Genomic DNA, 15378 nt, shown 5'->3' on the forward strand with positions numbered 1-15378 from the left:
GTCGGTCTAGAGGCAAGAGCTTTGGAGCTAGAGGCGGCGTCGCTTACGTCTCTCTTACGTCGAAGCGTGCAGGAAACTAAACCCACCTCCCCTGAACATGGGTCGACTGAAGAGTCTCGTCATGCCTGCCTACAAGCAGTAGCGCTGAGCAAAGTGACTAGAAGGCAACCACACACTTATAAAAAAAAACACACTTTATAAAGTCAGGCAACACTAACCAGGCTTCGTGTGATTCTGTTTATTTGTACCTTACTTTGACCATCCGTTCGCTGTTATTGATCATTGTGGAGAGCAGGCAGACGTTTTGTTTGTTATTATAGCAGCTATCGGATGGAATCAATACATGGGCTGCACAGGTTGTCATGTCCGACTATCACAAGTAGAATCATAATGAAAAATACGCCGGTAAAATGTGCCTGTAGAAAACGGCTTAGCAAGTAGTCAGTTTAGCTTTGGTTGCTATGATAACATCACCCATGTTATACCAGAGAAACTTTCATAACAGCGTTGTGATGCCAAACAGCGTCAATTCAGACTGACACACATTCACTTAAGGGGAACTGGGGATATGTATCAGCTGCTTGTGTGACAGTCAGACAGTGAATACTTTAGAGCCGTGTGAGCTAACCCGGAGCTAACGGGAGAATACACTCGTGGAAGAGCAGCAGCACTGCAGCGGTCGGTAAATGCCGCTGAAACACATTAATAAACAATGAACCACGGCACTCTGGAGAAAAGTATAAGGTTGGAGAAGTCGTTATTTAATTTAATCTGGCTTCGTATGATTAAAAGCAACACGATCATCGACCCGACGCAGTCCCCCCCCCGTTGTTGTTGCTGTTGTGAGCTCCGTTGGGGAGAAAATCAGCGATGTAAACGGTGACGTCATGACGCAGCAGCAGCGGCAGCTGGGCGGTGTGAACAGAGCGGGAGCTGAAAAGGGAAACCGGAGCTGAACCAGAAAAGCTCTAGCTAGGAGCTAGAAAGGGAAAAGCGCTGGTGTGAAAGCCGCAACTGACTATCAGTCCCTGAAGTTTAATATCTGCACATTGCATAATTAAAGTATATTACAATTATTCAAATCAATCCAATGTATATACTTGGTAATTGTGAAAACATTCTGCATCAAAGCTGTTTTTATCATTACACACACACACACACACACACACACACACACACACACACACACACACACACACACACACACACACACACACACACACACACACACACACACACACCACACACACACACACACACACACACACACACACACACACACACACACACACACACACACACACACACACACACACACACACACACCACACACACACACACACACACACCCACACACACACACACACACACACCCACACACACACACACCACACACACACACACACACACACACACACACACACACCACACACACACGAGGGGCTGCAGGCCAAAGTATAAGCCAAGGCCAGGTTCCCACATCATACTTAATAAAGGTGCAGCTTTGGTCACATGTAAGTATGTGTGCCGATCTATCCTGATAGGTCCTCACCTGACACATGAATGCCGGTATGACTCTGTGGAAGATGGAGTTGCGGAGGCCGAAGCCTTTCTCTCCGGTGCAGAGAGCCCTGAAGTTCTCCGCCGTCTTGGGGACGATGTGAGAGAAGAGCTCGATGGTCAATGTGCCCAGCGGTTGTCCGTCGGCCGCCACCGTGAGGAACACCCCGGGGGTTGGTGTCTCTGGAGTGCTCCTGAACTCTGGACATCTGTGGCGTCGAGTGGAACGCGGCGTCGCCTTCTGCCTGGCTACGAGCGGCTCCTGACACTCGCAGAAGGTCTTCTTGAAGGCTTCCATTATTTCAGGGGTCTTGAACTTGGCCGCCAGCTGCTCCACTATACCGTCACCATCTGTGAAATCAGAAAAGACTATGAGCAGGAAATCCAAAAGGCATCAAAACACTTGTTGAAGCAGATAACTGATTGACTCGTGCCTGCCTATAAAATATACCAATATAAAATGGGAAGTGTATCACTACAAGATATTCTTCAGTAGCTAATTAGCATTAGACTTAAAGGTCTCCTATTATGCTATTTTTAGGCATATATTGTGAGTCTCAGATATATAAAAAACATGTCTATGATGTGTTTTGCTCAAAATACCAAACAGATCATGCATTTTAGACATCCCTCATATCCCTCTGTTTTAGCCCTGTAAGAAAACGGCTGATTCGGGGTCCTTAGCTTGAAGAAAGAAAAAAAAGAGGAGGGAGAGCTTATGCCTGCTCAGAATTACACGGCAGATTCAGCTAAATGCTGCCGTGATTAAACGCCATCATGTTCTAAACCACATCAAGGATTATTTCTGAAACAGTATGGAGCTCAAACCTCAACAAGGTGAGTTCCTCTTTTTTTAATTTCCTGCTTTTTTACACATGCTCTCTCCAGTACAGGTTAGCTCTGAGTGTTAGCATGCTTGCTAATGTTAACAAAGACCATATTACGTCTAAAACAGTCGGGCATTGTTTCTGATAGCGACGTTTCTGATAGTGCCGTGGGTCCACATTTCCGATATTACGTCATATCGGATGCAAATCTGGATTAGCTCCGTTTTTAGAGATTTGGGTACGGAGGAAAATAGAGAGGGTTTTATTTTCTGACACTTTGTGAGTTCCCCGACACACTGGGGACACATATTTATGTATAAAAGACATCAAAAAGTGCATTTTGCATGATAGGTCCCCTTTAACCAGTTAAACCCTGAGCCTGTTTTCCAGGTCTCAGGCTCGAAAATGACATTCCCAGAACAAATGACCATATCTTCACTTCTAAAAAGGGGTAAATTAATAATCTTTTTTCTCAAAGCAATGATAAACCTGTGAGTTGGATGTAGAAAAGTCAGAATCAATATAGATTTTGTTTATTTTAAAGTAAATTCAGATTGAACATAGTAAAAAAAAATGTAAATGATTGTGTCCGTTGAAGACTTTTCTTTTTGCCGCTGCTTTTAATTGAACTATTCATTTCTTAGACTGCACTGTAACTTTTTATTCATGTACTTTTTATTCTTTTAATGTTTATTTTATTATCTTTTCTTTTTAATGACTGTTTTTAAATGCCTTTGTCTGAATGTCTTTCATTTTTGTAAAGCACCTTAAATTTTCTTGTGTTGAAAGGGGCTATATAAATAAACTTGCCTTGCCTTCTGGGGTCATTTGTGTGCATCTTCCATATCTCTGGCCCCCCTCGTTCGATTTTAATGATTGACATCTCTTTTTAACCGTTAGAGCCAATAGAATTGAGGGGAAGTTCCTAAAATCCATCTAAACATTACCCATTGGTGAATGAGTGATGCGCAGCCAGAATGCCCCGGAACCGGAAGCTGCGATACACTCTGGTAGCTATCATTAGCAGCTAATATGAAATCTCCGTTTTTGACATAAAAATTGAATGATGGATTATCAGTAATCATTTCAAAGTGACAGACACATTAGATTAACCTATGGATTAACCTTCAGCAGCGTTTTTTATCGTTTTAATGCCATTGAACACGACTTTTGATCAGAATAACAGCTAAGGTGAGACGATCTCCCGTGAATGCTCCGTAAAGCTACGTGTAGGGATGGGTACCGAGCCCCGGTATTAAACGGGCCCCGGGGCTGAATTATTAAAGACCGTGGTACCGTTAAGCTCCGACGTTATCTGTCTTTTTATCGGTACTGGAGACATGTAAAAAAGATATGTCATATGTATTATTGCTACACAAACATTATATTGCAGTTTTAGTGTCGCCAACTCCGTTTCTAATACGCAATAAGACTACAAAATGCGTCTATGATTATTTTTAGTATTTTCGATCTTTCCAATCCAGATGAGAGATCTCTCTCCCCCGCCTGCTTGCGAGGGGGCGGGGCAGTTTACACACACGCAGCTGCTACATGCAGCAACACACACACACGGAGGAGATGGCGGAGAGAACGCGCTCCAGGTGTGGTAAAACTTTACCCGTCTCGATGTGGACAATGCTCGTTACCAAAAGTGCAATAAGAGTTTAGCATGTAAGGGCGGTAACACGAGCAATTTGTCTAAACATTTAGCAAAAGTGCACCACATTCAGACGAAGAAATGCACCGGGTTCGACTGTCTTTCTAGTAGCCCCATCCACGAGTAACGTTTCCACGTCAGGTATTATGTATGCAAGCTAGGGCTGTGCAATTAATCGTATTTTAATCTCGATTACGATTTTGGCTTGCAACGATTACGAAAACAATGTAATCGAAATAAAACGATTATTATTTTTATTAAAAAAAAAAAAAAAAAATTATTTTTTTAAAAAAATTATTGGTTTTTCAGTTTAATTATACTTAAAGTTCAGGGTAATCAACTGTTAAAAACATACTGTTCCAATTTTTTTTTTTCAATATATGGATGTTTTCAAAGTAAATGGATAATCGTTTTTAATAATCGTGATATCAATTATTGACCAAAATAATCGTGATTATGATTTTTGCCATAATCGCACAGCCCTAATGCAAGCAGCAACACACAGAGTTAACTCAATTATACAAACATGGGTTAATGATTAGAGGTAACAGAGTTATTTATTTTTGTTAAAGTTTCAGCTATTCTGTTCACAGTTCTGTCATCAGATTATTTAATACGATTTGTTAAAACATTGTTGTTTCTTTTGATGTGAAATATTATGTATTTAATTTAAATAAAAAGCAATGTTAGTTTTGTTCACAATTTGTTTAGTTAGTTTACCTTGTTTTTTTCTCCAAAAGAACCGCTAAAGGACCGGATCGATAAGCGGTATCGATAAAAGTAGTAGTACCGTTAAAACCTTAACGATACCCATCCCTAGCTTCCATCACGTGTTGTGATGTCTGTGTTTGCTTACCCTGTCGCGAGTTCTGATCGCTCAGTGATGATACTTACAAGCTATCAGATTAAAGCTGATAGGTATATGTGCAGTTACGATAAATAACAAGGGTATTTTTACCTTGAGTTCTGTGCTAAGTGCGTTAGCATTTTTTTCGCTCAGGGCTCATTTAGACGCTTCTTGTGAGACTTGCGTTTTGTTTCGGTAAAAATGGTTCGTATGGTTTTTAAATATTAAGAAGCCCTGAGACAGTTTCGTGAACAAACTACCCGCAGGACCCGGATTAGGGTCCTCTCGGGCTTAACAGGTTAAGGACAAATGCAGACTCTGCATCAACCCTCCTTCAGTACCTGAGTAGTCGGTGGCGGTCCAGATCAGCGCGTTGGCCGAGGCGTTCATGGGTTTGAGTTCCATGGCTGGTATGATGGTGTGGTTGGCACACACCCTCAGCACCTGCTCTCTCCTCATCAGGATCCGGTAGAAACGTTTGCTCGGGTGGTAGAGGATCTTCAGGTCGCCGACGCCGCGCTCCTTCCACTGGCCGAGGTCGCGGTCCCATCGGTACAGCTTGGCGCGCTCCTTGAACAGGATCTCCTCATCCTCCTCTCCAGACTTGGTCTCCACCTGAGAGGCGCAGAGACGAGGAGTTATCCTGAACGCATCACTTCAATTAATGTGGAAAATGGAAAGCTACAGTATGACAGCTCAGTTTAACGTACCTCTGGTAGTGACACGATTGGCTCAAAGTGAATGTCCCCATTATTAGCGTCCTCTTCATCACTGCCTTCCTCACCGTTGTCGTTTTTTGGCGCAGAGCTCATGCCCGCCCTGAATACCGTCGCTCCAGCGTTTGCCCATGAGAAGTTGGAGTCTTCATAAATGAAAAGCAATAGATGGTGGTGAAATAAGACGTTGTTGCCAAGACAGTCGGTTGTCAAAAAGACTTGAGAAAATGTAGAAGCTCACCTTGACCTCCAAATGCAAACCCGTCTGTGGTTTGGGCCAAATCAGCAAAAGAAGAACCTCCCAATGTCACGAAGCCAAAGCCGGAGGAGTCTGTGGAGGGCGGAAAAAAGATATCATCAAATACTGCATTATATTCAGGAGTACAGCCAGCAGCATGATGGACACAACACACACTGTGTAAAGTCATCTGATGATACAGCAATGCATTCAATCTGATGATAAAGATTTTCATCGTGTTGAAAGAACTATTCTGATCCTCAACTTAAAAGTACTACAATGTAATAATAATTACAAATCCTTAATACCTTAAAAAAGTATAAAAGCTTCATTTATTCAAGATATCACAGAACAGATAAAGATACCAGTAAATCAAGGTGACCTGTGTAAAAAGTTAAAATATCACCAATTACTGCTGTGACAATACACTTAGACTAGGAGGCAGGGTTATTGTAAAAGAAAGAAGAAACAAAAAAGAAGCAGTTCAAAATGTTGGCCATGAGCTGAAACTAATAGCTTTGCAAAAAAACAATAACAAGAATATGCCCCGAGGCGGGCAGGGAAGATTTTGGTTGACCCCTCCCACCCTGAACACTAACTGTTTAACCCCCTCCAACAAATACCAAACAGATCACCCATTCTAGCCCTGTTTCATACCCCTCTATTTCAGCCCTGTTACGCCGCCTACACACGGCGGCGTGCGTTGCCGCTTGGCGGTGGGCGTGTCTTGAGCTTGGGGAGTTAACGCGAGCAACGCGACCAACAACCAATCACATGAATCTCCCGTGTCTCTCCCCAAGGGCTGGAAAATGGAAGAAGTGACCAGAAAGTCGGGTTTGTCAGCTGGAAAAAGCGATGTCTATTATTTTAGGTACTAAACGAACGGGGGCTTGCAAAACTTTTAGCTGCACAGGACACAAGAGTTTGCGGAAACAAGACAGGAGTTGATAATTGGAAGGGGGGGTCTGTGTAAAGTTTGTGATGGGAAGGGGGAGGGTAAAAAGGCTTTAAAAAGGCTCCCGTGTATGAATCTCAGCATAGACATTAATGTCTAAAAAGCGATTTTTAATCAATGTCTGTGGTGCTATTTTATGCAACATTGCATGCTGGCTAAATATACTGTCTATGCCTGCTGTCCATTCAAACGAAGTACACTGGATATAAACTCCCCAAACAGGCGAAAACCTACCAGTTTCACCCACTGTCTCTGCCACCTCCCTCCATGCCTGGCTCCTCCGGTTTGTATCCCGGTAGGTGAACAGGGACTGAAAGCACCGGGTGATTCCCTACCGCTACGATTATTTTCTCCTCCATTTTTTGCATATGAGGAAATGAACTGCGGTATGGCTCTCCCAGCATACACGCGGTTTGATTGGCTAGCGCTTGTACTGGCAGATTTGCATAAGCGGGATTTTATTGGCTGACGCCTCTGTCGAAGCTTCAAAAGTAGAACATTGCTCTACTTTTGCAGCGAGCACCGCGAGAAAAGCTATGCTTTGCTCCCACAATGCAGTTCGGCGAAGCGTGACGTCACCCCATTCAAAGTGAATGGGCAGAAGCGTTGAAGCGGCAACGCACGCCGCCGTGTGTAGGGGCCGTTAATAAAAGGGCTGGTTCTGGGTCTGGCCCTTTAAATGTTGCCGAGCTGCTGCTGGCCACGCCCCTTTGGAGCATGCATGAGCTCTCCTCTGTGAAGACAAAGCTTTCTACCGGCAGATACAGCTAAATGCTGCCGTGATTAAACGCCATATCATGTTCTAAACCACTCAAACTCTTTCTCTCTCGCAGGTTTACCACAAGGAAAGTACTTTTTTATATCCTGCTTTTTTACACAGCGATAGCGATACTTGCTAATGTAAACACAGACCATATTACTTCCCAAACACGTCACGCATTGTTTCTGATACAGCGACGTTTCTGATAGGTTGGTGCGGAATGTTGCCAGGAGTTCAACGTAAGGCCAGCCTACATTTTAGTAATGTTGTTGTGACCACAGCAAATCTGGATCAGCCCCGTTAAACCCCCGTTTTTAGAGATGTGGGGGTTGTTTGACACTTTGTGAGTCTCCTTTCACACCGGGGGTATAAAAGACATCAAAAAGTGCATTTTGAATAATAGGTGACCTTTAACCGAGATATTCGTCCCAGGTCTGATGTAGCATGGTAGCGAAAGGGGACCCAAGAAGTTCCAAAATTAAGAGATTTGAACATCATGGTATTCATCAATGTGAATACATTTACTTTGATTCTTTATACCGAGCCCTTACTACTTTAAAACTAAAAATAAACCTTTATGAAAGACTGAAACTTTACTAAAACTAGCAAACACACTGAAAAAAATGTAATTGTTCAGACTAATGTAAATCGAAGTAATCCAGAATGGTTAAATATTGAAACTTTGGTAAGAAGGTTGTTTCTCAGAAATAACATCTGAACACACACAACAGGAGCACCGTTGAGCAGGAAGTGGTCAGTACCTGACGCAGCTGTTGGAGCAGAGAATGCTGCAGCCGAGGGGTTGCTCTCTGGCTCTGGGCTCTTCTTAGTCGACAGGTCAATGGGAGAGCTGCTGCTGGGAGCTTCAGTCTGAGGCACTGTCTGCTCCCCCGGTGTGAACGTGATGCTCCCAACCCCAGTGCTGCTCGAAACCTCAGTGCTGCTCGAAACCTCAGTGCTGCTCGAAACCTCAGTGCTGCTCGAAACCTCAGTGCTGTCCGTGGCTTCAGTGCGGCTGAATGTCGGGCCTGACGTTGGCTCCTCCAAAGCAGGGCTGCTGGACGTTGGCTCCTCCACAGCAGGGCTGCTGGACGTTGGCTCCTCCACAGCGGGGCTGCTGGACGTTGGCTCCTCCACAGCGGGGCTGCTGGACGTTGGCTCCTCCACAGCGGGGCTGCTGGACGTTGGCTCCTCCACAGCGGGGCTGCTGGACGATGGCTCCTCCACAGGGGGGCTGCTGGACGATGGCTCCTCCACAGCGGGGCTGCTGGACGATGGCTCCTCCACAGCGGGGCTGCTGGACGATGGCTCCTCCACAGCGGGGCTGCTGGACGATGGCTCCTCCACAGCGGGGCTGCTGGATGATGGCTCCTCCACAACAGGGCTGCTGGATGATGGCTCCTCCACAACAGGGCTGCTGGATGATGGCTCCTCCACAACAGGGCTACTGGATGATGGCTCCTCTACAGCAGGGCTGCTGGATGTTGGCTCCACTGAAGCAGGGCTGCTGGAGGCCTTTTCAGCTTGGTTTAAAAGGACACCCTGAAACAAATAAAATAAAAAATGCAATAATACTCTCTAAATCAGGGATGGGCCAATGGCGGCCTATCTCCTCTTTTTGTGGCCCTCAGATTAATTTATAAACAACGTAATTAATAAAAAAAAATATATATATATTTTTAATTTGTTGTACTTGTAGTACTGATACCGTCCACTAGACTCCTAGTTACGTCGCAAGCTGCGTACATGATTTAGTTTGGCAGCCAAATACCGCAAAATAATCTGTGACGCGTTTGTGTGTATTGTGTTTGTTTCCCAGGGAAACACTCACAAGAAACACCGGCTGTTGTTATGCCTGCTGTGACGTTAAGTTAACACTTGTAGTTAAGCCTTTACAATAGAGATGTCCCGATCCGATCACGTGATCGGGGATTGGAGCCGATCACGTGATTTTCAAAAGATCGGAATCGGGAGAAAAAAATCGGGGATCGGGATCTTTTTTTTTTTTTTTTTAATAAAATATTTTTATTATTTTATTTAATGTTACAAAACAAAAATGACCATGTTCACGTCTTAAAGTCATCCTGAGGCCTTAGTCTTTGTTTAAAATTACACAACATCATGTATGTGTTGCTTCTTTTGGGCTTGTTTTCATGGACCTGGTTGCTTATTTCTCTCAAATCTGGCAACAGAGTGGGCGCAGTGTCTAATAGTAGCAGTAAGCTAACAAGAGGCTACGTTCAGCTGGTGACTCGGGAGTCGGGACAGAGAAAATGTCAGGAGTTTGGAAGCATTATAAAATTGAAAGCGAAGGCAGTGTAACAGCCAGATGCAATGTTTGCAAGGCGGAGGTTCCGCGTGGTGGAAAGAACAGAGCTACGTTCAACACGACCAATCTAATACGCCACCTGAGAAACAAACACCAACAACAACACGACGAGTACACAGCGGCCACTCAGGTAACGGCACTGAAACAACCGACACTTTCAGAGACTTTTAAAAGGAAAGAGAAACTGCCCCAGAACAGTGAAAAGGCCAAAAGAAATAACAGCCAAGATAGCTGAATTAATTGCGTTGGATGACCAGCCGTTATCTGTTACCTTTTTTTTCTCTTAATGCATTGCATAAAGATCGGATCGGGAAAAATCGGTATCGGCAGATTGTCAAAATCAAATGATCGGAATCGGATCGGGAGCAAAAAAAGCTGATCGGGACATCCCTACTTTACAAGCTTCAAAGTTGTATTTATCATCTGAATTTGGCGAAACAAGTTTAATATTCTAAAAACCAAGACTTTGTTTATTTGAAATCAGATGAAAACAAACTGTCAAGGACCCTGCCGTGTTATCTATGATTACTATACGCTTTTCATTTATAATTTCAGCGGGAGGGAGGGGGAGCGGCGCTGAAGAACAGCAGAGTGCGGGTTGACAGGTGTCTGTGTTGACATTCCCCTTATTGTGCTTCAGCATAGACAGGCTACAAGTGTCTAAGGTTCAAGTTAGACAACTAATGTCTGGGTTAGTGTTCATGACTTCATGTTTATGTCATCTTAATGGTTAATCTCAATTGGCATATATTTTTTTTTAAATCCTCTGGAGCAGAGAGAGGAGCTGTGGACTATTGTTATTGATTAATGCATCAGTGTTTCTTAGGGTCAAAAACACTAATCTCACAACGTCAAATGAAAGCGTTTAGTTTATTTAATAAAAGAGCACATGTTCAATGTGAAAAGTGACAGTAGATATAGATTAGTTGCTATATATATTAAAAAAATATATATTTATTATTTTTTTATTTTTTTAAACACCTTGAATTTCAGGGGGGGCCGTACAGGGCTGAGTCGGGCTGAGTATGCTAAACTAGAGAGAGAATCGCTGGCAAGGGGGCTACAACTACGACAAGATGAACATATTTGACCGTGATTTAATTGTAATACACGTTTCAAAATGATGCCGAAGTAACAACATACTGATACCGGTTAGTAAAAACCATGAATTAATGCTTTGACAAGTCTGCAGACAGACGGCAGGCGAAAAACCTTTTAAAATACGTCTAAATGGAGATCGGCTAAGCTAACGCAATATATGCTCCGACCGTCCACACTCACAACAACGGCCTATACAGACATAAATAAACCAGCGACTGTATTCGCCATGACAGACAGTCTGTGGTTTGTACTTGTTTAACTTTTGTCTAGTTTCTGAACATATACGAGGAGCTGTGAGCTCTGAGTGCTAACAGCTGCTGATGTTTTTCTGGGGTGCTCATTGAAGATGACGTAACGGCTCCGCTACACTGCGTTACTATAGATACTACCCCAGTTCCCTAAACTGTAATGGAAGCGCGCATTAAAGTGAGGCCTACCCCTAGATTCCACCGGGTCCGTCTGCGGCGGCGTTCCTGGCGCGTTACGGCTGCGCCGCGGTGCTCACGGCGGATCGCGGCAACTCTAGTCAATGGGTGCTAATTTCCACCACACGCGGCGCGTGTACGGCTCAGAAGCGTCCCAGAAGCGGCTCGGCGCAGGGCTCCTTCTAAGATTAGGATCGAATCCTATTTTGTCGCCGCCGCAGCCGTAAGGTCCGGGCAAGGCAGGAAAGTGGACCTTCAGAGCATATATAGCATATATATAGCATATATAGCATATATATAGCTATATATATATATATATATATATATATATATCTATATATATATATATATATATCTACTATATATAAAAAATAATATATATATATATATAGCCATATATATATATATATAGCATATATATTATATAGCACTATATAATAGCATATGTATAGCATATATATAGATAGCATATATATATATATATATAGAGATAGAGAGCAGAGAGAGAGAGAGAGAGAGAGAGAGAGAGCGAGAGAGAGAGAGAGAGAGAGAGAGAGAGAGGAGAGAGAGAGAGAGAGAGAAGCGAGAGAGAGAGAGAGAGAGAGAGAGAGAGAGAGAGGAGAGAGAGAGAGAAGAGAGAGAGAGAGAGGCGAGAGAGAGAGGGAGGGAGAGAGAGGAGAGAGGCGAGAGAGGAGAGAGAGGCGAGAGAGAGAGAGAGAGAGAGAAGATAGGAGAGGATAGAGAGGAAGAGAGAGAGAGAGAGAGATGAGAGAGAGAGAGAGAGAGAGAGAGAGAGAGAGGAGAGAGAGAGAGTAGAGAGAGGAGAGATAGAGAGAGATATATATAGCATATTATATATATATAGCATATATATATATATATATATGCTATATATATATAGCAGATATATATATATATATATATATATATATATATATAATATATATATAGCTATATATATATATATTATAGCTATGATTCTATATATATCATATATATTATATTATATATAATCTAATAGAGTATATTTATATATATATATATCAATATATAGGTCTATATCTAATCATATATATATATATATATATATACACACAAACAATTTGCAGACCCTATCCCTCCGTAGTCTTTCAAGTAGGAGGAGAAATGCCAGCGTTCTCCTCCGGTTTACAGGCACTGTGTAAATTATATATAGAATAATTATGATGATGAATGCATTTTTTTACCACTAAAATACAGCAACAAGTCTTTGATTCATGTCGTTTATAACTGGAATATTACAGTTATTATTAACTTTGTCTGTACAAAGTAGCCTGTCCAGGAAATATGCCCAAATCAACAAAAACTGCGAGCTGGCAGGCAAGACGCTCCCCTTCTGAAATGCTTCTGAAACGCGCCTGGTAGGGTATGACGCCGGAGGAGGCCGGACCAAAACCGCAACGCGGCGCAGACGGACCCGGTGGAATCTAGGGGTAACAAGGCCTAACAAAACCGTACTAAGTCGAGCGAGGCCTGCGGTGGAAATGCGCCATAAGTGTTAGGTCCATTACCAGGTCTTGTTGAGCCTTGCGGACTTCTGTATCGAAGTCTTCAGGCTTCTCAAGGTCCGTGTCACTGTCTGTGGTGCTCAGGCCGCAGAAGAAGTTGGGGGGGAGCTGGTACCTCCTGGCCCTCTCCTCCTCTTCTGGTGTCGGCTTCTTCTCCCACACCACCTGGCAGTCTGACTCTGCATACAGGACACGCAGGTTTAGGGCTAGGTATAGCATGCCATGTAGTGAATAGTGTATTGGAAACATCATTATTTATGAAACAAAGCCCTAAAGATGTATTGAACCAACATTGTGCTTGAAAAAAGCCAAAAGTGAGGGGCCAGTAATTGGATAAAATAGTGTGTGACAGACATACCATCACCACATGCTGCGGCCTTTCTCTCAGGAGGATCCAGGTAGAGCTTTCCATTCAAGGCTTTAACTGCTGACTCAAAGTCCTCGTCTGAAAATTCAAAACAAATTCAAAGCATTGGTCCAAATGGACCAATCCGTGGAGCCGTTACGTTAAGTCCGTGGATTGGTCCAAATGGACCAATCGGCGGACTTCCTCACACACAGACACTCAATCTTTTCTCAGCTGCAGCTCCGCCGATTTCTCCTCCCTGAGACGGCGGGACGCGGCGAGGCTGTGAGTCGGTGTGTGAGCACACACACACAAACTCCCAGCCAGGCTGCGGGTGTGTGTGTGTGCTCGGGCTGGTTTCGGGCTGGGTTTCGCTGTCTTGCAGACGGCCACTGGGCTCATAGGGAGCAGGAGCTCCAACAAGCCGTGTAGGACAGAGAGTGAATACACATACTATACAGAGATGCTGTATGAGAAACCAATGTGAGTTTGGAAAATTGCACAACATAAATCTATTTTAGTATACCTCAACAATGGAATTATGATTAGTAGAAATGGCCATGACATGGGACCTTTAAGAGAATGTGCATGGTGATAATGAAATGACGGAAAACTATTTAAAAAAATGCACAAAATGAGGCTACAACGATAATAAAATTAGTTTAGGGCTGCCGCCAATTTGTCAACTAAACGTTAGTCGGAGAAAAACAAAATTTTGCTGACAAATCTTTCATTAGTCTATTAGTTGAAGAATTTCTGACCTTAGAAAACAATAAATGAAAGATTTCATTCCATGGTGAGGGTGTAATGTGCGGAGGGATAAAAAAAAAAAATATATATATATATATTTATAATATATCATATACGTGCAATGATTAGTCGACTAATCTCCTGAATTGACGACTATCTAAATATCTTTACCATCAGTTTGGTCGTCGCTGGTGTAGCCTGGTTCATTCTGGTAGCAGAAGAAGGTGAGAGGCAGCAGGAGTTCCTGGGCTAAAGCTGCCTGTTCAGCAGTTGGTTCCCTGACGTACACAACTTCCACCTCCGAGTCCTTGTACGACCCAACGCTACCTCCTTCTTCCTGGGGGGGCCCTGTGACAGACAGATACAAAAGAAGCAGAACATGTTAGTCAGCCTGGGAACAAAGTGCATATAATAAAAGGAGCTTCTTCATTCCTTTCATAGCCACAGGTGTTAGTTCCACACACACACCACAAATAAATCATGCACAAATGCAAAAATGAACAACATGCATTTGATTTACTAATGTGTGGGACAAGTCTCAGTGTTTTTTTCATTGGACCGACTTACTGTAGGACACGTGATTATGAAACATTAAATAGCAAAAACACCTGAGTTTTTACTGTCATTAGCCTTTGCTGGGGTGCGCATTGCCGGCAGAAGCCAGACTAGACAGGGAATTGCATTTCATGCTGTCGCTACACATCCTTCTCTAAAAATGGCACCTGTGACGTTCGCATAGTGCGTTCCCTTCTGAGGAAACACTCTCTGAGGAATCTCCCCAGCTCACCTTTCAGAAGACGTTCAGTTTACTGATGAGTCTCCTGTTGCTACACTAAACTGTAGCTTGATTAAGGAAACGCTTACTTGTCATTAACCTTTACCATCATAGTCATGTTAGCATCTTTAGTTACATCTGTGAATGTGGTGTATATATATATATATATATATATATATATATATATATATATATATATATATATATATATATATATATATATATATATATATATATATATATATATATATATATATATATATATATATATATATATATATATATATAAATAAAATGGCACATAAATTAGCACATTTAAACTCTCCTGTGTGAGACACTTTTTATTATGGCAAGAACTGTTGCGTGTTAAAAACTGCACATCCACACACTGGACATGCACCACGTTAGCCGTTTCTTTTCACTCCGTGCATCCAAGTTATTTCTGTCTAGTGATAAGGGCCAGCCAGGTGACAGCTGAGAAGTGTTAACACACACCGCAGTAGTTAGAGTACCTGGGGGTTCAAATTGGGTAGTTGATGTGCTGG

The 15378-nt window shown here is 42.9% G+C and overlaps 1 protein-coding gene across 1 annotated transcript in view; it reads right to left on the reverse strand.

Annotated features, from left to right (window-relative positions):
- ranbp2 (RAN binding protein 2) overlaps nt 1-15378 on the reverse strand; it is a 36268-nt gene that overhangs the window by 3021 nt on the left and 17869 nt on the right. Inside the window, 10 exon segments of the mRNA XM_034134320.1 lie at nt 1553-1726; nt 1728-1811; nt 1814-1911; nt 5233-5506; nt 5602-5753; nt 5849-5938; nt 8322-9102; nt 12966-13141; nt 13321-13407; nt 14230-14406. Of these exon segments, the coding sequence (XP_033990211.1) occupies nt 1553-1726; nt 1728-1811; nt 1814-1911; nt 5233-5506; nt 5602-5753; nt 5849-5938; nt 8322-9102; nt 12966-13141; nt 13321-13407; nt 14230-14406 (2093 nt within the window).

This window comes from Trematomus bernacchii, unplaced genomic scaffold (genome assembly GCF_902827165.1).
Source record: "Trematomus bernacchii unplaced genomic scaffold, fTreBer1.1, whole genome shotgun sequence".
Taxonomy (NCBI): Eukaryota; Metazoa; Chordata; class Actinopteri; order Perciformes; family Nototheniidae; genus Trematomus; species Trematomus bernacchii.